Source organism: Schistocerca americana, chromosome 4 (assembly GCF_021461395.2).
Source record: "Schistocerca americana isolate TAMUIC-IGC-003095 chromosome 4, iqSchAmer2.1, whole genome shotgun sequence".
Classification (NCBI taxonomy): domain Eukaryota; kingdom Metazoa; phylum Arthropoda; class Insecta; order Orthoptera; family Acrididae; genus Schistocerca; species Schistocerca americana.
The window spans coordinates 719,418,656-719,442,808 of record NC_060122.1 but is presented as its reverse complement, the minus strand read 5'-3'; the positions used below and the strand labels follow the sequence as shown (position 1 = coordinate 719,442,808).

At 37.5% G+C, this 24,153-nt stretch overlaps 1 protein-coding gene across 3 annotated transcripts in view; it reads right to left on the bottom strand.

Annotated features, from left to right (window-relative positions):
- The window catches only part of LOC124613238 (NHL repeat-containing protein 2), a 167,823-nt gene that overhangs the window by 91,857 nt on the left and 51,813 nt on the right, over nucleotides 1-24,153 (bottom strand). For all 3 annotated transcript variants that reach the window (XR_006979628.1, XM_047141914.1, XM_047141915.1), the window contains exon 5: nucleotides 14,498-14,635. Coding sequence is in view for 2 of the 3 variants with exons in the window: in XM_047141914.1 (XP_046997870.1) it covers nucleotides 14,498-14,635 (138 nt within the window). In the remaining variant the exon portion in view is untranslated. The remainder of the gene's footprint in view (nucleotides 1-14,497; nucleotides 14,636-24,153) is intronic.

Below are 24,153 nucleotides of genomic sequence, written 5' to 3'. Positions count from 1 at the left end.
ATACACTCACTAGTTGGTGCTGGGGCTACATCTAAGAGATTTATTTGTGAAGGATAAACTTAACTAGGAGAATGTATCAATTAAAGAATGAGAAACATGTAAGGTTATTGAGGATAGAATTTATCTGAGTGCTTCATCAATATTTCAGTGATACTCCAACAAAAGCTCAACCATTGTTGAACATGCTCTTAACTCATGAGGCTGTAATACTTATTAATTCAAGAGGAGGACACCAATCAAAATGGTGGCTTGCTGGGAATTGAATATTAAAAACTGAATATGTGCCACAATCTCATGGCGTTAACATGCAAGACTATAATATTTCATATTTCAAGAAGAGAACACAAATTAATCCCTCACTTGGAAGTGAATGTTTAAAACTGAATAACTGCCACATCTCAGTTAAACTAGCCTTGACAGTAAAATCTAAATTGATTTATAATTTATTATAACCTTGGATAAGTTGTGCACCCAATACAAATTCTGTGAACACAACTTCTAAATAATAATCCACTGTAATAATTTTCAGATTCAAATTAGGAAAAAATATACACACAATGATACATAAGATATTGGAAGGAAATTATGAATGTCAGCAGTGAGAAAAAGAGTCACATGTGTCTGCAAATGTGAATTGTGTATGGAACGAATATTACGGGATGCAAATAAACCATGTGATGGCAAGAAAGATAAATGCCAATAAATGGTTTGCAGTTCTGTGGAACTTCCAATCATCAACTTCACATCAGAAATGATTCACCATGCACCAGCATCAGATTACCCAGTATCCAGGACACTTGATGCTGAACACAAAGTAAGTTTCACAAAAATTAGCACATTAATTTGCACATGTTTTGAGGAGTTCAAATATGACTGTACTGATACATGACACTGTACTTATTATTGAGTATAACAGTAATACTCAACACTGAATTACTGTGTCAATGATCAATCTCGTGCTGAGTATCACAGAACAAGGTGAATTAGTCAAAGGGAAAACTCTTAATATGTTCAAATTGAACATAGCAGCTAAGCTGAGTTAGGAGAATCAGGATTTGCGGAAACTAGCATGGTGCAATATACTGCAGATGTGGTTGAGTGTAGCACATTTAGTGTACAAGATGGAAAAACAGTGAATGAAGAAACTGAAGAAAAATGAGAATCTTTCTCACAAAATATGAATGATATATTATAGCAACTCATGACACAACTCTTAACCAGGTCCAATAAGAAAGCAAGAAATTTTAAGAACCTAGTGGAAAGGCAGAAAGGGTTGAAGAATCACACCAAAAAGTGATGGAAGAACTAAACTAAAAGCACAAAATTAAGTGAAAAAAATTAATAGAAAAATGGGATAAGGTATAACAGTACAGGAAAAATGGATTAACAATGTTGAACAACAAATCACGATCAGGGGCTGAAAACAGAGAAAATTTAGTCCCAAATAAGTGTAGCAAGCAGAAATGAGCCTGCAGGTAGAAACAATGGAAAAAGATGTAGCTAAAGTATGAAGGACCAATAAAAATAAACTACAAATGGGAGCACAAAAACCTCCAAACACATGCAGAAACAGTAACACATGCTTACCTCTGCTGATCATGTATAAACTTTCACTACAACCTTTTTCACGGTATTTATGTCATTGTCAAACATCCCACCCATCAGCCACCAAGACTTAGTGGAAACAGGAATACTTCAGAAGATGTCCAGTGTAGTTCTGGACAAAATATTAGAAATGTGAAAGTTCAAATCAAACAATGGAAAATCCAGGATGCAATGTAACAATATTACGAAAAGGAAAATTGCTACTCACCATGGTTTTCAGCCATTAAGGCCTTTGTCAACAACAGATGACACACACACACACACACACACACACACACACACACACACACACAAATGCAACTCATGCATGCGACTGCAGTCTCAGGCAACTGAACCTGGTGGTTTCAGTTTCCTGAGACTGCAGTCATGTGTGTGTGTGTGTGTGTGTGTGTGTGTGTGTGTGTGTCATCTATTGTTGCCGAAGGCCTTAATGGCCGAAAGCTTTATTTGTGACAGTCTTTTTGTTTTGTTGGGCTTATCTGTGACTCAGCATCTCCACTAAATGTAAAAGTTTCATGAACATGACCATACAACATGGAAGACTCACCAGCAGCTAAGACATACAGTCATGAAACCATCACTGTATGAGTAACACAGTGCTTGGGTGCTGGGGGGAGGGGGGGGGGGGGGGAGAATCCAGTGGAAATTAACTAAGAAAGCACAGAGAATACTGTATAAAAATGTCTAAAGAAATAAGGAAGCCAAATTATGGATGGAAGAAAACTGGTAATTCAGCACAACCTGCACACTGAATTATTAACAACTGCTGATTTGATAAGTTCTGATGAAATGGAACACTTTACCCATTTTATTCATATGAATTAGGCCTGTTACTAAATGCGCTGTCAGACTGTAACTTGGCCATGTAAGCAATACTCACATTCTGAAAGCACTTCTCTATCAGTAACAGTCTATGTAATTGATAATCCCACTAGTTTCAATTTAATCTTGAATGCTAAGTACTATTTAATGTTATAAGACAATTTACCACTGTTAAAACTGAGTTATCATTTTAGAGGAAGTAATCTCATTGTTCAAGTCAATTTTATAGCTTTTCTGTTCATTCAGTCACCTCAAGTATTGCAGAAATGTGATGAAACATTTGTGAGGTAATGGTTCATGGGCATTAAAAGCATTCTTGAAATGGACTGGCCTGCAAAGAGTCCTAACTTGAATCCAATGAAACACCTTCGGGATGAGTTAGAATGTCGTCTCATTTCACACCCCAAAGTGCAATCAGTACCTTCTCTGGTTTTGGATCTTGAGGAAGAATGAGCTGACATTCCTCCACAGGCATTCAGACATCTCACTGAAAGTGTCCCAAGAAGAGTTCAAGCAGTCTAGATCACACAGTGTATACCATCAAGAAATATGTTTTAGAAGAGGAAATAAATACTGGTTATGACATAACTTCACTCATGACATGTGTGTTTTCAGAGCTTGTGCATCCATACAGTTCACAGGCCCACTTACAGGTGCAACCTGGGTCAGCCCCCTGGATGCTCTTATGAGCTGCCAAAGAAAGAGTATTATTTAAGAGATTACAAACCTGTACTTCACTGTGTCTTTCGTATTTCTCTATAAGGAAATCACATTTGTTCTTACTATAGCAAACTTGGCGATGTGCATGGGATCAAGTTCACTACAGAAAGAAAAAATGTGATTTATGGAACATAGTGCTTTAAGAGAAACATGTAAGATACACTGAAGTACAGGCTATGCATAGCACTGAATGCATTGACTGAACAACAGTAATACAGGTTACAGAAAAGGCTGAGCACCTGTTTGTGATTGCAAATAACACTATTTCTTTGGCAGCTCACCAGAGCATGCCAGGAGTATGACCCAGGTCACCTCTATAAGCAGGCCTGTGAACTGTATGGCTGCGCAATCTCTGAAATCGCGCACATCATCAGTGAAGGTACATCAGGTTATGACCTGATTCTAAACTGCTATGGCTGTCTCATCCCACCCTTTCCTTCAAATTCTATTAACACAATCAGTGCCATTTCTAAATACTTAACCACAGAAATAAGTACAAGGATGGGAGCATACAGTGGATATAAATTCCCATACTGATGAAATTCTAACCATGAATTCATGTTATGATGACAGCGAAAGGGAAAGATAAAAACACCTCTACATTCATAACAAAACTGTTTCTAGTTAGTGACAAAACAAGCACTACGTTACCTGATGTACAATATTATAGGCATCAGTCATTCTTTACTCTGGAAATGAACAAGTCATCTGGGAATGAAATGCTGTTACCAGCAAAATAAAGACACAAAAGGCCAGTAGAATCTCTCTGGAAACAGAGAATTCAAATGAAACTGGTAGCAGATATACAGGGTGGTGCACGAAAAACTGTCCCAGAGTACAGACTGCTCACTAATTAGGCACAAATTGTTGCCTGCCCTAACAGATGCAATAAAAAGTAGTTCAACATGTAATAATTAGATAATAAAGAAATAACAGATAGGCTAATGCAAAGGTCTATATTTACTGAATTAATCTTGTCTTTCACATCACACTGCATTAGGTGCTGCAAATGGCCTCCTTGTGTCTCAGTTCACTTTTGCACATGCCCTACTGTGTTAATATACACTTTGTGCAACTCTGCCGCATCAGTCCTCAAAGTTTCATCACGAACATTGTCCTTCAAGTCTTCTAATATTACTGGGTTAGTTGCATACACTTTTCCCTTCAGACTGCCCCACAGATAAAAGTCACAAATGGTTAGGTCCAATAAATGTGGTGGCCACATTCTTTTTCTGACAGTCCTTTCTTCTGACAATCTTTCATGAATTTGTGATATTACTGACACGAAGTATGACAGTTTACCCCATCCTGTTGAAAGACAGCATATGTATGTTTATGGGAATCAACTGTGCATAAAATTCTTTACAGATTTGCATATACATTGCAGTGTTTACTATTGTTTCTAAAAATATGGAACCCACAATCTGATTTGCTGACACTACACACCACACTTAGATTTTTTCACCTTGAAGAGGTTCTTTATTAATTATATAGTGATTGTTCGTCAACAAGTATTTGGTGTTCTGGGAATTAACATGTCCTGTCAGACAAGGACGCCGACTATCCAAAATTTCTGTGGGTGCATATCAATGGTGAAATGTGATGTATGTTTTTTGTGGAATCTCAATATTTTTTAAAATGATTACCTTTCATTTACAATCTTTTATGAACACTGCCTGTGTCATAAAGATCTGTGCTGTGATAAAATAAAATATATCGGTACTATAAGCACATGTTGAGTCAGGAACACAGCTGACTTAAAAGCAACAGAAATGAGATTGAACTGAGGTTCAGTTATACTTGGACGAACCTAAAAGTCCAGAGGTGTGAGATAAATGATACATGCTCCCCTGTAAAAATAAAAATCCTGATCCCCCCAACCTAAAACATATAACCTACCATTAACTAACTATTGAGGTAGTCTGTAACAATTGGCTTATTTGTATCTCAGATTATCCTTTGTTATTGCTCAATATTAGCAATAAGATGTCTTAAAACAACTGTTGATGAATAGGGTGGGGGTACTGTAGCATGTCACTCGTAAGAAAACACGAAAGTAAGCCGAAAAGACGGGATTCCATTCACAGTATAGTGCAACTGTTGTTCTGGGGACTGCCTTTGACTTAGTCAGAGAAAGGCAAGGGATGGGGGAGTGTGTTGCATGGTTGCCTTTGCACAAAGACGTCTGAAACAAACAGATGTGTTTTGGATTCAGAAATTTTAACTTTCATCTCAGTGTTTTAATAGTTCATTACTTGCTGATAAAGGCAAATGAGTAACATTTATTTTATTTTGTCTTTATCAAACTAAAAATTCTGTGGATACGGTGCCCCCCAAGATTGATTATGTAGTGCTCGAACCCCAGTGTACCAACATAGTTGGCGCACATGCTGTTAGATGAAACCAGGCTTCATCACTCGTGACATACAGCAGCAGAACCAACATTCTGCTCTCAATTGTTTGACAGAGCCACTTAACAGAAATTCACATGGTTTTCTTTATCTTCCTCCTTCCTGGACACATGTCATTTTGTTGGGTTTAGTCCATACATGGTGCAAAACTTGTTGATGAGACCTACACAAAACATTCACTTTTTGAAACAATTCATGTGTCCACTCATTTGGACTTTGCATCATTTGTACTTGAATATCCTAAATCACAGTAGGTTGCTCGATTCCTTTTAGTGTTTGCAACCGATCCTGTAGTGCGCCACTTTGTCACCATATACTGTGTACTGCTCTTTTCTGGCATTGAAATGACACGAAACCTCTTTGCAAAAGTGTTCCAAGTTTCCTTAAATGAATTGTCAAACATGTATTGTAATTCCTTCTTGACAAGGATACATCTTGCTGAGATATTTACTTCACATATTTAACCAAGTTGCAATCGCTTTCACTCATTCCAATATGCAACAGCTTCGAAACAATTCATGACAACTGGCTAGTGACAATGAGCAGCTTAGAACTTGGGGTTGGTTTTAGTGCGCCATCCTGTATATGGACAGCATTCTCAAAACCAGTTCATTCCTTACTTCACCTTGCATTGTTTTTCATGCAAAAAAGGTAATGTCACCCATCTCCTCCTATAAAGCTGGACCTAGGATTGAACATATTGTATTAAAATTGGTCCAGACTCAACAATGTTCTGAGTTACTTTACAATTTTCTAGCACTTGTATTTTTTGAAAATTCTACATGAAACACATTTAGTCTTGGCAAGTCAGCTTTGATCGACCAGAATCTGTGGTGTTATTGTCAATCTTAACAAAAAACAACTAGCTTTGACTGAGAAGGCAGGTATAGATGGATTGTGGGCCTGACGTTCTTGTTGAACATTCTTTACATGGGTAGCAATCAACTAATCATTGGTATATCATTTCTGGCACTTTCGTCAACTGTTACTGACATCTTCCACTTGATCAGCCAGCTTTTCAATCCTTACTTTCTGACTTTTTATACACACTATTTCTAAGCCTTTTCTGTCACCGCTCTTCTCCATCATCCCCTGCACTATCACCAACTAAACTTTTCAACTTACACTTTTTTTCCAAAACAACCGAAATGGAGAATGAGAGGATAAGAATAACTGACAAAGCCTCTTGAAACAAGATGGGGCTGGTAGATAGTGGGAGAAAGATGGGATAGTCAAAGAAAGGAATTCCACTTGCTGGTCTAGTAAGGGCTTCGAATATACAGGCTACCAACAGAAACAAAGTGAAAGAAAGTGAAGGGAGTGATTGAGAATGCAAAACAGTAAAACAAACAAGGCAGACTGCAATGAGTGTTTTACAGGTTAGTATTTTCATGCTTGCTTGTTAAAAAACGATGAGCTGGAAAAAAGGATCAAAATTGCAGGGAAACTAATTTTGAATGATGTTACCTGATAAATGCATTGTTTATATCCATGAAAAATTTGAGATTGCAAAGTTGAAATTTATAATCAGGACCCTGAAAAACAAAAAGGAGCAAATTTTCGTGGACTGCAAGGAGTTGCTTTACCAAAGATGGTATAGTAAATGACAGTCACTTAGTACGACAATTATGTATGAATATACGACTCCTGGTTGAAGGGCTAATTTTGCGTACCTAAAGATTATCTGTAATCTAAATGAAACTAGTTATGTTAATAGAAGTTATTAACATACAGCTGTGTGGTGTGTGACATGATTGTTGAAAAGCTTGACCAAATTTAGTAGGGTGATTTTTATATTCTCAGTTTCACAATTTCTCATTCACTTCTTTTTCATAAGTATAATTTTTATTGCCAGCAATGACAAAACTATGGCATACATAGTCACATTGTTACAGAACAATAATCACATTTGATACATATGTCATGAGGATTTGCACTTACGGTGTCACAGTATGTGATAATATCTTAATATTTTGGTATGGTACAAACTTGGTACTTGTTGTGATTTTACATATGTTTCAGAGGCTCCTGGATGTTAGGTGATGGTACACAACCAATTGAATGGGTAAGAAGTACATTGGACAATGAGCCATGCACAGTTGTTTTGTACTGAGCAACATTCCACTACATTTGATTCCACTAGTAAAAGGAACCTCACTACGAAGGAAAAAGTAGGTAACATTTGGAGCCAGTCTCCAAGTTAAGATCAGGCTGACAAAGTCATTAATAAGCCAATGTTCACTGCTACCGAGTCTCACTCATCATAGAGAAGTAAATTCTCATTGCTGGAGCAGAATATGTAACAAACAGCAAAAATAATTCTGTAAGCGCATGACCTGTCTAAATACTGATTGCTGTCTTTGGAGGAGTAGGATATAACAGTCAAGAGTGATATTATATTATTATTATTATTTCTTTACTTTCTCAGACGTTAAGTCTGGTTAAAAATGGAAAGTGACCCGGACCTTGATCAAGCATCACTTCCTTTTAACTGTATGGTATGTGTTATATTGCATTTAGGAACTTTCGGGTAATTGAACATGTATCAATAATTACAGATTTCTGTAGTTGTATATATAAGTTTGGATGTAGCTGTATTGCATTGATGTACTGGTGGATATTGTGTGGTATGACTCCTGCAGTTGATAGTATAATTGGTATAATGTCAACTTTATCCTGATGCCACATGTCCTTGACTTCCTCAGCCAGTTGGATGTATTTTTCAATTTTTTCTCCTGTTTTCTTCTGTATATTTGTTGTATTGGGTATGGATATTTCGATTAGTTGTGTTAATTTCTTCTTTTTATTGGTGAGTATGATGTCAGGTTTGTTATGTGGTGTTGTTTTATCTGTTATAATGGTTCTGTTCCAGTATAATTTGAATTCATCATTCTCCAGTACACTTTGTGGTGCATACTTGTATGTGGGAACGTGTTGTTTTATAAGTTTATGTTGTAAGGCAAGCTGTTGATGTATTATTTTTGCTACATTATCATGTCTTCTGGGGTATTCTGTATTTGCTAGTATTGTACATCCGCTTGTGATGTGATCTACTGTTTCTATTTGTTGTTTGCAAAGTCTGCATTTATCTGTTGTGGTATTGGGATCTTTAATAATATGCTTGCTGTAATATCTGGTGTTTATTGTTTGATCCTGTATTGCAATCATGAATCCTTCCGTCTCACTGTATATATTGCCTTTTCTTAGCCATGTGTTGGATGCGTCTTGATCGATGTGTGGCTGTGTTAGATGATACGGGTGCTTGCCATGTAGTGTTTTCTTTTTCCAATTTATTTTCTTCGTGTCTGTTGATGTTATGTGATCTAAAGGGTTGTAGAAGTGGTTATGAAGTTGCAGTGGTGTAGCCGAAGTATTTATATGAGTGATTGCTTTGTGTATTTTGCTAGTTTCTGCTCGTTCTATAAAGAATTTTCTTAAATTGTCTACCTGTCCATAATGTAGGTTTTTTATGTCGATAAATCCCCTTCCTCCTTCCTTTCTGCTTAATGTGAATCTTTCTGTTGCTGAATGTATGTGATGTATTCTATATTTGTGGCATTGTGATCGTGTAAGTGTATTGAGTGCTTCTAGGTCTGTGTTACTCCATATCACTACTCCAAATAAGTAGGTCAATATTGGTATAGCAAAAGTATTTATAGCTTTTGTCTTGTTTCTTGCTGTCAATTCTGTTTTCAGTATTTTTGTTAGTCTTTGTCTATATTTTTCTTTTAGTTCTTCTTTAATATTTGTATTATCTATTCCTATTTTTTGTCTGTATCCTAGATATTTATAGGCATCTGTTTTTTCCATCGCTTCTATGCAGTCGCTGTGGTTATCCAGTATGTAATCTTCTTGTTTAGTGTGTTTTCCCTTGACTATGCTATTTTTCTTACATTTGTCTGTTCCAAAAGCCATATTTATATCATTGCTGAATACTTCTGTTATCTTTAGTAATTGGTTGAGTTGTTGATTTGTTGCTGCCAGTAGTTTTAGATCATCCATGTATAGCAAATGTGTGATTTTGTGTGGGTATGTTCCAGTAATATTGTATCCATAATTTGTATTATTTAGCATGCTGGATAGTGGGTTCAGGGCAAGGCAGAACGAGAAAGGACTTAATGAGTCTCCTTGGTATATTCCACGCTTAATCTGTATTGGTTGTGATGTGATATTATTTGAATTTGTTTGGATATTAAGTGTGGTTTTCCAATTTTTCATTACTATGTTTAGGAACTGTATCAATTTAGGATCCACTTTGTATATTTCCAATATTTGTAGTAACCATGAGTGGGGTACACTATCAAAAGCTTTTTGGTAATCAATGTATGCATAGTGTAGTGACCTTTGTTTAGTTTTAGCTTGATATGTCACCTCTGCATCTATTATCAGTTGCTCTTTACATCCTCGTGTTCCTTTGCAGCAGCCTTTTTGTTCTTCATTTATAATTTTGTTCTGTGTTGTATGTGTCATTAATTTCTGTGTAATGACTGAAGTTAATATTTTGTATATTGTTGGTAGGCATGTTATGGGGCGATATTTTGCTGGGTTTGCTGTGTCTGCTTGATCTTTAGGTTTCAGATAAGTTATTCCATGTGTAAGTGTATCAGGGAATGTGTATGGGTCTGCAACGTAACTGTTAAATAATTTAGTTAGATGTGAATGTGTTGAGGTGAACTTCTTTAGCCAGAAATTTGCTATTTTATCTTTTCCAGGGGCTTTCCAATTGTGAGTAGAATTAATTGCTTGGGTGACTTCATGTTGCAAAATTATCACTTCAGGCATTTGTGGTATCATCTTGTATGTGTCTGTTTCTGCTTGTATCCACCGTGCATGCCTGTTATGTTGTACCGGGTTTGACCATATGTTGCTCCAGAAGTGTTCCATGTCTGTTGTTTGGTGGATTGTCTATTTTAATGTGTGTGTTATCTATTGTCTGGTATTATTATTATTATTATCATTATTATTATTAGAAGAAGAAGATAAAGCCAAATTTTCCTGGATCCAGTTTTGTTGCGGTTAAATTTTACTTTACTACCTTTTCTGGCCACAAATGAAATTAAATGAGCTGCCACATGACTTATTAGTTCAGCTACAATTTAGAATTTTAGCAACTATTGTATCAGTTACAAGATTTTACCACCCCTGTGCCATGCCATGTCACTGTGTGATAACCTTAAGTACATGAGAAATCTTTGTAGGAAGATGCTTTGAAACCTTGTAAGTGGAATGTGACATCAACAGATTTTGGTAGCAAAGATGCATCATGTTTAAAATCAGACTCTCTTCAAACTGTAGTCATTTGTAATTTGAAGCATGACATTGTGAGAAAGACAGAAAAGTACTAATATGACTGAACTTAGTATTGGGCTGGTGGATAAATTCATAGTGTTTCTGCCTGAGTTTAATAAACAAAACAATACACCTGACTGTGAATTTAATCATCAATAATATATTCTCCTTCACTATTTACAAGTCTGCCAACACTGGGGTAACTTTCTGATTCTGTGACAACAAAAATCACTTGGTTTTGAGGGGAAGAACTCATCAAGCCATGTTAGGATGCATTTTCATCCAGAAAGGAAGTTCCTTGAAGGTTCTTTGACAGAGAGCAGAAAATGCAAAAATCTAAGGGTGCAAGATTAGGTGAATAAGGTGGGTGTGGAATAACTTCCCAACTCAACTCCTGTGCAGTGTTTTTTTGTCAGTCTAGCACAATGTAACAGACATTATCATGGAGCAGTATCACTTCACGCAGTCTTCCTGGTCATTGTTCTCAGAGTGCATCTGCAAGACATATCAGCTGTTGACAATAAATGTCAGCATGATGGTTGCACATTGGGGAAGCAATTCATAGTACAACACACCGTCACTGTTCCACTACATGCATAACATTCTCTTTTGTGGATGCGCAAGGACTTTGTACAGAGAATGACGACTTTGTTTGGCCTTAACCATTCCTGTCTTTTTCTTGTGTTACCATAAAGATACCCTTTCTCATCACCAGTAATGCTACAGGATAGGTACGGTTGGTGTTGTTCACGAGCCAACTGATGAAAAGCCAGCACAGAGATGCACATATGGCCACCAGCTGATTTTTATGATTTTCGCTTACAGCATGTGGTACCTATATGTCTACTTTTTGAACCTACCTCACTGCATGCAAACGTCACACAGTTCATCACATTTGCCAATTCTCAAGTACACTGACATGGATCATTGTGAATTAATGCATTTAAATGATCTTCATCAAACCCCAAAGGTCTTCTTGAACGTGGATGATCACTAGCATCAAAACAATCCTCTTTAAAATGAGAAAATCATTTTCTTGCTGTGCTCTGCCCAATGACATTATCCACATATGTGACGCAAATGTTTCTGGCTGCCTCCGCTGCTGTCACTCCTCTACTGAACTCACACAGAAAAATGAGTTGGAGTTCTGATTTCTCCATTTGGCACTGCACTTTCTAATGTACATAGCTCCACTCACTATATCCTCATGGTAAAATGAAAATATGCAAATAAAATATGAACAGTGCACTACAAATAAAAAAAAATGACAGTCAATAAATAAACCCATAGCAAATGGAAGACCAACATGTAAAACAAATATGGTGCAAACTTATGCACCAATCTAATAAAGATGGAACTGAAGCATGAATATTCATTGTTGACCTACAAAATGTGTGTTCAAATATGGATCTGTGTTTAAATTTTTTTTAAAACCTGATAAAATTTACCTTGCTTTGGGCCAATGACGAATTCGCAGTTACAAGCCCTGGAACTTGAGGATTCATCGAGCAAAAAACATTATAGCAGTTCAATACATTTCTTCCCCCTTTCCTTACACAACTTCAAAAACAACTATTTCCACAGCAGAATCTCAAAGTAATTTGTGGTAAAAAATACTTAGCACATTTCTTTTTGTCAACAAAAAGTCAACTCTCTTTACAGTCCCTCTCTGAGACTTCCCTGAATTTTCTAGGTAATTCATTTACCCTGAGAATTCATGCTTTGCCAGGTTTTCCAAACAACTCAACCCCTGGTAAGGGGATGTCCATTAAATTACATGAAAGGCTTCCTTCTTTCTTCTTTGGATACCCCCTCGCCCTTGGGAAGATTTGGTGAGATGTGGAAGGACCACCACCCTCCCTTCCCATCCCCCTCATGTGAGATTTAGCCCATAGTCAGGTAAAAATGAGTTCTTTTTTATTTTTTAAAAAACTGATTAAAATGCTGAAATAAAACTATGTTGTATTTATAAAATGTATTAAACAGTATTTTTAACACATGATTAAAAATACTTGAAGTACGTCAACACTTGGTAGTATAAGGATGTACAGACACACAATATGGACAAGAAGGCTACATGAAAATAATGTGAACCATTTTGATAGATCCCTAAAGAAATGGGCTTATGTTGGTATATTATATATATTTAATTTCACTGAAGCTTCGTTTACTTTGCAGATGAAACAAAACATTGTTCATACCTTCGTTTGAGCCATATGATTATGTAGTTTATGAATCTTTTGATTTATGTGGTCGCTAAGAGAATTCTTGTCTATGAACCTCAGCTTGGTTTTCTTCCACAAATGATTAACTTCTTGCTCACATATATGCTTTGACTTGCCTGCATGTCACTTACCATATGTATTGTAAAAGTTTTTATGCAAATTCATGTTGAACACAATAACAGCAGCTTTATATGCATTGCAGAATAGCACGAATGACCGACTGATTGACATGCAGTGACTTCGAACAGCACAGCAGAGAACTCCCCAAATGAAATCTAATACTTGTGCAGCACTTGTTTCAAATCAGGAAGTCATGGGCAACCACACATGTACAACATTCAGTTCAATTCAGAGAGGACATGGTTGGTGGGTACTTTAATAATTCCTATGCTCAAGATTAATTATACACAACAAAACATTAATGTATATTCTCTGCATTAAGAAGGTGGCATGAAGTTTTTATTGTGCCCCCCCCCCCCCCCCCCCCAAATGAGATTTGGTGAGATTTTGCCAGAACCCTTCTCTCCCTCGCCATTTTGAGCTTACATAGTTAAGGGATGTCCCCTAATGCATGAAAAGAATTTAGATAAAAAGATCATTCTCATTCTTTATCATCTAGCTTGGTGGCTCACTGCAATAAACCCAATGGTCTGGGATTTGATCGCTGGTCAGCCATAGGATTTTTACGTGTCACTTATTGCTTTTTTCACATCTCTCAATGTTAGTTAATTTGAAAAATTCTGAGTTGTATCATGGTTCAGAGTCCACGTTAAGCTATATGTCCCCCTATAACTGTCCGAGTAAGGCAACTCAAAGATTCTAGGAAGACAAGCAAGGGCATACCACTTCCGACAAGACTGTGCTTAATAAAGCACAGTGGAATTCGAACCAAGGTTCAGGGTGATGACAGATTTACTTCACCTGTCTTTATTATTATTATATTACTATTTATTAAATTGAATTCGTGAATTCAGATGATGTTTGTTCTCTTGTTCTTCTTCCTTCGTTAGTAACGAAAGAGATGATACTTTCCCATAAACGAGACTTAATTATCCCATTTATTAAATTGAATTTGTGAATTCAGGTGGTGTATGTTCTCTTGCTCTTTTTTCCTTTGTTAGTAATGAAAGAGATGATACTTTCCCGCGCATGAGAGTTAATTATCCTGGTGAAAACATCAAAAATCATAAAACACAAAAAACATAATGAAAGTCATATCGAGGTACTATCAGCTACTATGCTGAATTAACCTATTTATGCAACCACTTTCAATTTAACACTTAACCATCAGGCATCTTAGTAATACAAACAAAAAGGCACAGGTGCCTGATAATGACCTCTTATGATTGAAACTGGTTGCACAGATTAAGTCATTCATCACTCTTTCAAGCTGTGGATATATATATAGTTGGATTTTCTACTTACTTTTCTGATGCAGTGGTTTTCTGTATCTGCAACAAACAGAAGTTTACAGCTTTGAAATGCCAATCCTTGAGGGCTGTTGAATTGGGCTTCTGTAAAGATGCCATCAGAGCAGCCTTTCTCTGTTCCACCAATCACAGACTGTAAATATTAACATTATTATTCGTATTTCAGTCACAAAGTGCTGTGAGAAACTAAAGTATTACTGACACAGCATTCTAGACTGAAGCAATGTTTTCACAAATGAACAGGAATTTACATTCAATAAATATGTCAATTCACATATTTAGAAATACACTGCCTAACAACTGCTAAGGAACAGGGACACCGTTGCATTGCTGGACAAGAATAATCGCAGGCAATGATTGACTACATGAAACAGTACATATGCAGGGTGATTCAAAAAGAATACCACAACTTTAAAAATGTGTATTTAATGAAAGAAACATAATATAACCTTCTGTTACACATCATTACAAAGAGTATTTAAAAAGTTTTTTTTTCACTCAAAAACAAGTTCAGAGATGTTCAATATGGCCCCCTCCAGACACACGAGCAATATCAACCCAATACTCCAACTCGTTCCACACTCTCTGTAGCATATCAGGCGTAACAGTTTGGATAGCTGCTGTTATTTCTCGTTTCAAATCATCAATGGTGGCTGGGAGAGGTGGCCGAAACACCATATCTTTAACATACCCCCATAAGGGGGTAAGATCAGGGCTTCTTGGAGGCCAGTGATGAAGTGCTCTGTCACGGGCTGCCTGGCGGCCGATCCATCGCCTCGGGTAGTACACGTTCAGGTAGTTACGGACAGATAAGTGCCAATGTGGTGGCGCTCCATCCTGCTGAAATATGAATTGTTGTGCTTCTTGTTCGAGCTGAGGGAACAGCCAATTCTCTAACATCTCCAGATACTGTAGTCCAGTTACAGTAGCACCTTCGAAGAAAAAGGGACCAAAAACTTTATTGGCTGAAATGGCAAACAAATGTACAACTAAATGAAACTTTATAGCTCCCTTAATTCGCCAACAGATAGTGCTTAGCTCTGCCTTTTGTCGTTGCAGAGTTTTAAATTCCTAAAGTTGTGGTATTCTTCTTGAATCACCCTGTATAATAGAGGTGGACTGGTACATTTATAATCAAAAATTGGTACAGATTTCACCACATGAGAAAGCAGGATAACAGACATAAATAACTTTCATGTCTGACCCATGTCAGACTCCCAACATAAAGGTAGATATCAGACTCTCAGTAAGGAATGTGCCTTCCTTGGGAACTAATGCACATTTTGCATCTGTTATTCATGCTGACTATCAAACTGTTGAGGAGTCCTTGAGGGATATTGTCCCACTCCTGTCTCAAGTCAGTTTTCAGTTCTTGCACAGTTTGGAAAGGGGTGTCTTTTGAGAAACACATCTATCAAGAGCATCCTAGGCATTTTCTATAGGGTTTACATCTTGGGAGTATGCAGGCCATTCCATACGATCAATGTCTTCACTTTCCAGTGTCTCCAACACCTCAGTGGTCCTGTGTGGGTGGGCATTGTCATCTATAAACAGAAAGTTGTGACCTACTTCACCCCAAAACACATGGACATGATCCAGAATAACCTTCCTGCAATAACTCTGTGCTGTTATGGTGCATCATTCAAAGATACGCAGAGGTGTTTGGCCATTGTGTACAATGCCTGCCCACACCATAATGCTTATGTCATACCGATGACTTCATGAACATTGTGTGGTGTGTAATATGTCCCCCCCCCCCTCTCTCTCTCTCTCTCTCTCTCTCTACACTAACAGGTTGCCAGAATCACCTGGCACAGTGAATCAGGATTCATCAGAGAATATCATTCTGGACCACTGCTGCTGACCCCAACTAATGTGCTCCTACACCATCAAACTCTTTCTTGACGATGGCGCTGTTGAAGTAGGGTGCATTTAACAGGCTTCTGAGCATACAAACAAGCCTGATTTTATCACTGACAAATGGTTCTGGCAAAGACACATTTATCGGTAGCAGTTGCAAGGTCTGCAGTGATCTGCCTAGGAGTGAGATGTCGTATCTCTTTTTGCCACTAGGGCTATGTACGAGGGTAATCCCAAAGTAAGGTTTCCTATTTTTTTTATAAGCACAGAACTCTGTTTGTGTGGCAGTTGGTCACACTGTTACGAAGAGTGTTTCATGCGCTGTGTGTAAATATGCGCACGCCATGCTGAGGTGCTCAGTCTTGGCTTGGCAGTCATTGAGAATGGAGCTCCCGTTGGATGTTACCGCCAAATGCGAGTTGCGTGCAGTTATTCAGTTTTTTAATGCAAAGGGCACTGTGCCGATTGAAATACATTGCCAATTGATGGAAGTGTATGGTGAGGCGTGCACGGATGTCAAAAATGTTCGTAAGTGGTGTAGAGAGTTTGCAGCTGGTCGGACCGAAATTCACGACCAACAAAGGAGCGGGAGACTGTCAATTTCTGAGGAGACAGTTTTGAAGATTGAGCAAAGCATGCGTGAAGGTCGGTGGATCATCCTGGATGATCTCTGCGTGTTGGTTCCTGAGGTTTCCGGAAGCACTGCTCACAGAATTTTAATGGAAACATTGAACTACCGGAAGATGTGCGCAAGATGGGTGCCAGGCATGCTGACTGAGGACCACATGCGGTAAGGAGTTGATGCTTCCCGTGCATTTCTTCACCACCTTGCAGCAGAACAGGACAACTTTCTGGACTAAATTATCACAGGCGACGAAACCTGGGCATACCACTTTACACCTGAGACCGAGCAACAATCACACCAGTGGCGGCATCCTTCTTCGCCAAAGCTGCGGAAATTCGAACAAACACAGTCTGCCGGTAAAGTCATGACAACCGTTTTTTGGGATCGGAAAGGGGTATTGTTGGTTGACTTTATGCCCACTGGGGCCACAATTAATACTGACAGGTACTGTGAGACTCTGAAAAAACTCAAACGGGCAATTCAAAACCGGAGAAGAGGAATGTTGAGCAAGGGCGTACACATTCTCCATCACAACGCTCGCCCACACATCACTCGGCAAACCGTTGCTCTCCTGCAACAGTTTCAGTGGAACATAATCACCCACCCACCCTATACTCCTGACTTGGCACCCAGTGACTATCACCTGTTCCCTAGGTTAAAAGAACATTTGGCCAGAAAGTGATTCAGCTCCAATGACGAACTGAAAGAAGAGGTTCATAACTTTTTGAACAGCATAGTGGCGAGCTGGTATGACAAGTGCATACAAAAACTACCACATCGTCTACAAAAATGCATCGACAGAAATGGTGATTATGTTGAAAAATAGCTAAATGCTCAAACTGTAAACTGATGTAAACCATTGTAGAAATAAACAGGTCTATGTACTTATAAAAAAATAGAAGACCCTACTTTTGGGATTACCCTCGTATTAACCCTCACAACGCCAGGACGGTGAGGTGGGGGTACTTTGTGCCCCTCTTTTATAGATACTATAATTTAGATTGGCATTTCATATTTTAAAATTCTGATAAAAATATTTACTGTCTTTTTATTATTTCCTCTACCAGGTTTTATACATATATAACTTTTTTCAGCTAAACTTAATCTGTTAATTTAAGTCAAATGGCAGTCGTCATAAAGTCTACCACCTTAGTAGTAGATGTGACTTGATAATGAATGTTTTATTTCATAAATTATAACATTTCGGCAGTGTAGACCCTCTTGGCATTGAATTTCTCTGTGTGGGTAGCAACAATGATCTCAAAAATGATTCATTTCTCTTTGGTTTCTGATTGTTTCTAGTTCCTTCTTATTCAGTGCCACTTTGTCCAGTGTTCGAGACAACTGTGATTGATGTATTGTTGCTCTCTTGCTGAAAGAGAAGTATTAGATACTGCAGAAGAATCTACAGATTCTGAAACTGAATTTGGTTATAGTGATGAAGTGATGAGTGAAACTGAAGAGGAATGAATTGTGTGCAAGAATGTGGACAGTGCTGGTGTACAGACAGACTCTGAAGATGGACTCTGGGTCTTGCAGCAGATGATGACAGCTGGTGAGGTCTGTGAGAAGTATTTTACAATCACTGCAAAAGTTCTTACATATAAACCTCCCCATATCACAAGGTAAGTAGCACAAAACATAGTGAAAGAGTGAGAAGACATAAGAAATGGAGGTAAAATAGGAACAATAGGAGAATCATTTGAAGAGATTTTTCTTAATAAATTATTAACATCATAATAAAGCATGCCAATGAAGAAGCATTGAGACAGAATTTAGCCTTAAAAGACAGACTTGAATTCATGGCATATATAGGATTAGTTATTATTATGAGGAAGAAGGGTGATAGAAAGTCACCTATTCCTGATGTATGGTCCAAAATTCCAGAAATGTTTTTTTATACTGCTAGTATGCATAAAATTGAATTCTGTCAGCTTGCTAAAATAGTAAGATGTGATAATAGAGAGACATGAAATGAGTGCAGGAAACACGACAAGTTTTCTGCAATACAAGAAGTATTTGATAAAATTAGTGAATTATTGCCAAAACATTATTCTGCTGGGATGTACACTGTTACTGATGAAATGTTATCATTGTTCCATGGCAGGTGTATCTTCAAGGTCTTTGTGAAGAAAAAGCCTGGAAAGTGTGGTATACTTACATGGGTGGTCACAGGCTCTAAAACCAGTTATGTTCTCAGCATAGAGCATAAGCACAACAATCCAATTCAGCTGCAGCCATAATGAACTGCTTGGTTGTTCCTATACAAAATTCAGGATGCAATGTCACCACAGATAGATATTACACTTCAGTTGATCTGGCCAAAGATTTGTGAAGGAATTATAGTCCAGTCAAATAGCAGATATACCTTGCGAAAGGTGGGGTAGAAAAGTTTATTTTTTCAACTCGTTCATATGGTTGGAAAGATTAGAAAACCGAGTTTTGCCAACAAAATTTCGCTTGGAAAAACTTTCTGCAGTCAAAAAACTTCGAAAATTTCGGACTTTTTTCAGTTTTTTCAAAATATCTCGGTTTCATTTGCACCTATCGCTTTAACGTCTAGTTTCTTTTTTAAAGAGCACAAAATTCTCTACAAATTTGATTCTTGCCATTTTTTCCTACTCCCAATATCTAAGGCGCTACAGCGCCTCAAAAATTACCAATTTTTCAAATTTTGAGCATAGTGCCAAGATACCTTATTTTTGAACACTATTTTTTCAGTTTCTGTTTGTGTAGTATAAATACATTATACATCATGTTATAAGCTGGAATTTACCACCTCACTTTCAGGTATTCAATTTCTCTGTATGCAACATGAGTGTTGCTGGGCACTCAACTGTTGTGATTCTTACATCACTACCTGAAGTTCACTATGGGCCATCTCAGCCCTGGTATTTGTAAAACTACAAATATAAAAATACAACATTAAGAGACCTAACCATACACACACACACACACACACACACACACACACACACAAAATAAATTGTATCAGGAAACTGAACTATTATTAGCTGCAATAGGCAACCTAATTAGGTAGGTAATTATTCTTGTGTATAAAAGCGACACAGTTGACATTAAAAATAAGTAGCTTTATTACAATTAAAATGCATTGTCAGTTACTAAAAAATGTTGACAGTTCTGGGTGTGTAATACTTGTAATATTGCACTTAAGCGCACTTGAGAGAGACATGAGCATCACTTCCAACGTTTTGATGGGCCAGGTTCCTCAGTGTCACCAGAAATACCTTGAGTTGTGGATTCAGGGTCTGTACATAGAGTTGATCCCAGATTGACCTCTTCTTTAAACAGCGAGTCAGCCTCAGCAAGTTTGTTGGTTTTGTCAGCAGTTTCCTCAACATCCTCCACAACATCTTCTTCACTGTCTTCATATAAAAATTTTGGCACATTTTCACAGTTGACCCCAATACATTTCTTGCAAATTGAAGAACATTTCAAACCCATTTTTCTGCAGGAGCACGCTCCGCCACAGTTCAGCTTGCATGAGCATGAAACAATGTGAAGAAGTGCTTCAAGTGCTGGATCTTGGCTTATTATAACGGGTATTGCCCTGTGGTCACTGTGATTCCAGCCCCATTTCTCAGGAGTTTCCCATCCAACTTTGGACTTGTTGGTAAGTCTGCAACGAATGATGTTGTGCAGCATCTTGTGTAGGTGGCAACCGTGCAAGATTCAGTTTGCTTTTTGTGGCAGACTTGGCGAATAGCTGGTACCGCAAATGGTCTAGAGTGTGAGAACTGCTGAGACCTCCACTATACAATGCGATAGTAGCCTGTTCTCCTGCAGTTATTATTTCTTCACGGGTAGCATGTGGTTTATTGAACGTGCAAAGCACTGAGGTTAGGTGTTCATTTTTTGCAACAATATTGCAGCACTTAATTTTCCCTTGACCAAAAAAAGCAGATGTTGTATCACATCCACTAAAGGCGTGAGTGAACAGAATATATTCACTGACAAACTTGTAAGATGCAGAGGAAAACCACTTGTCTTCTGCATTTCCTCTTCCTGGCTTTAAGAAAAATAAGTTTTCAATGCCTTACCCCAAACGGGTCATGAGCACAAGCAGGTCAACATCTTCTCCTACAATGACAACACTTCCAAAATCTTTGGTTCTTGAAATGGCAGATGTTACAATTATAACGTCAGCATCTTCTTGTGGCTGGTGCACTTCAATGCTACACTCCAGAAATTCCATTTTAAGAAGTGTGATCAAACGCATCTTGTTTCGTTCATTGTACACGAACTTGTCCTGAGGGACTTTGTTCATCATCTCTGAGTCAACCACAACGTCAACTGAAGAATGTTGTTTGGACCTACGAATCCTTTCAGCACTCTTTGTGCTACATTTGTCTCCCTCACATGGATACCCATCAAATACAATAGCAAATTGAGATCCAAAATGACATTTCAGGTAAGAAACATAGCTTTGGGCTATTGACTTGAAGCAAATATTTCGAGTCCAAGTCACTTTGTGGGTAAGATACCCTCCATCAATGACAAAAAATTTACTCGATCCACCTGACTTCACATCTTCCACTGGAACGAAGGCATTGTAGAATGAAGATTTTGTTCCTTTTCGCATGCCTTTTTCTGAGAATAGGGACATTGGGTAAGGAGCAAGTTCATATTTCAGAAAGGCTTTTAACTCTTCTTAACTTTGTTTCATTAAACAAATCCTTTGGAAAAGAGTTAAAGGATCAACAAGAGTAATCTTAGTGCTCCTAGCTTTTACAGAATTGAACGCAGAAAGGAGAGTCACAACTTTATCTTTTCTACGGACCTTTACATCGTGGAAATTGTCACCAACTATTCTTTGCTGGAAATTTGAAAAATTGGTATTTTTTGACGAGCTGTAGCGCCTTAGATACTGTGCGTAGAAAAAAATGGTAAGAATCAAATTTGTAGAGAATTTTGCGCTCTTTAAAAAGGAAAATAGACGTCAAAGTGATAGGAGCAAATGAAACTGAGATATTTTGAAAAAACTGAAAAAAGTCCGAAATTTTTGAAGTTTTTTGACTGCAGAAAGTTTTTCCAAGAGAAATTTTGTTGGCAAAACTTGGTTTTCTAACCTTTGCAACAATATGAATGTGTTAAAAAAATAAATTCTTCTACCCACCTTTTGCAAGGTACAGGCTTTTTTTCTGACAGTTTCACTGGACTATTAGGCAAGGTAACTCCCATGAGAAAATTACGAGTTAATGGTGAGTAGATATCTCAAGAACTGAAAGGCATCTCAAGAAGAGAATTATATTCCAGTATATTCACTTTCTGTGTGTCTAGTGCTGGAAATATCACAATCACAATTGTTTCTTGTATCTCCCATGGAAAAAAGGCATTCACACAATCAATCAGACAGTGAGTAAATTTTCAACTAAGAGAACTACAAGAAGTTGGCCACTATCTATTTTCTATGATCTTGTGGACACAGCAGCATTAAATAGTTCTACATTCCAAGGGGGAATTAGAGAAAATCTAATAAGCAACATAACTGGAACTACACCTCATGAAACGATACATTGAAGAAAGGGCTACAAATATTAGAGGACTCCAGAAGTGTGTCGTTTCAGACGTGGGAGGTATTCTCGGACAGAATATCAAGCAATAATTTGCTGCAAAGCAAGCTGAAGGAGGAAGGGGACGATGTAATTTGTGTTGATTTGAAAGCCAGTCAAAAGCAGTAAATTACAACAAAGTGAACAAAACAACAGTTACCTAACTGTTGTCAAACTGTAAGAGATACACATGCAGTAAACACAGCAAGAAAACTGTTACATGTTCCAAGTCTCATTTTCATTTAAGTGCTGCCTTCAACCTAATTTTCATTGTATTTTTTACTAGATTGCAGTCTAATCGCAGATCCACTCCTCAGAAGGATCGTACATCTCTAGCTGCCTTTCTGTGTCTGTTATTTATGATATCAGGGTCTACTTGATTTACTGGTCTATCACTCAAATTCCAGTTTCATTTATCCATACATTTATGAGGCAAGGTAGTACTGGTAATAATCATGCCCACTGATACACCCCAATTGCACTGTCATTAGCTTCCTCATGTAAACTTCCATTTCCAATAGTAGGTTTGAAAACATCCTCTTTTCCTATTTTTGCATTAAAATTCCCTATTACTACATTGACATCATGTTTTGATATTTTAGTCCATAAAACAATAGTTCTCTAATTTCACTGTAAAATTACATGAAACATAGGTTGTTTCTGAGAATTTTTGGACACTTAAAAAACTATATTTTTGTAAGTTACCAGTACAAGTATTTTGGACACATAATTTATTTTGTAGCAAATCACCATTTGCGGTTCACAGTTTTGCCAAAGAATACATCACCCCTTAATTTTGTTGTATATCAACACAAATAAACATGCATTTTTTAGAATATTCGGAAGCTACCATTGTCCTTTGCATAATCAACAAGCAATCTGTAATAAATTAGTGTTTGTGATTTGGTTTCTGTAGCAGATATTCTAACTAATGTACCGTATTACATCTGGTTTTCCCATAAATATGAGCAGCCCTACATATTATTTGCATTTATTGTAAATTAACTCTGTTTTCAAATTTGCTAATAACTATAATTAACCTCAAAACATTTTAGAAAACCAGTAATTTTTACCACAGGTTTTTGTACTGCCTTAACAGAAATCTTGTTTTGTGTATTTGCCTCAATTCATATTGGCAATTAGCAATGTTTTAACTCAACAGATTAAAATATAATCAGTGGGCTTAATTTAAAGTTACTTGTTCACTGTCTTGTAATACACTGCACTAGCCAAAATGCAGTTCCATTGTGAATGCTGTTCTTGAACATGGGATGAATCAACTGACATTTGTAAGCAACTGGAAATCACACTGACTACTATCAAACGATTGGCAGCTCCTGTGAATCAAGGTGTTGAAAGAGCTCCTGAGACTCGTGTACCTGTGTTACCTGTACCAGAGGTCCCTCAAGTACTGTCCTCTCCAGCAGATGTTCTGTCCTCTGCAGAAAGTTCAGGATGTCACCACTCATCTACGTGGTGTGAATGCCATGTCAATGGTAGATCTAAGCATCCTGTACGTGGTGGGTGTGGACCAAGGAGGACTCAGTGTGTTGTACCAACCCACTAACCAATAAGTTTGAGGTGCTGTCTCTC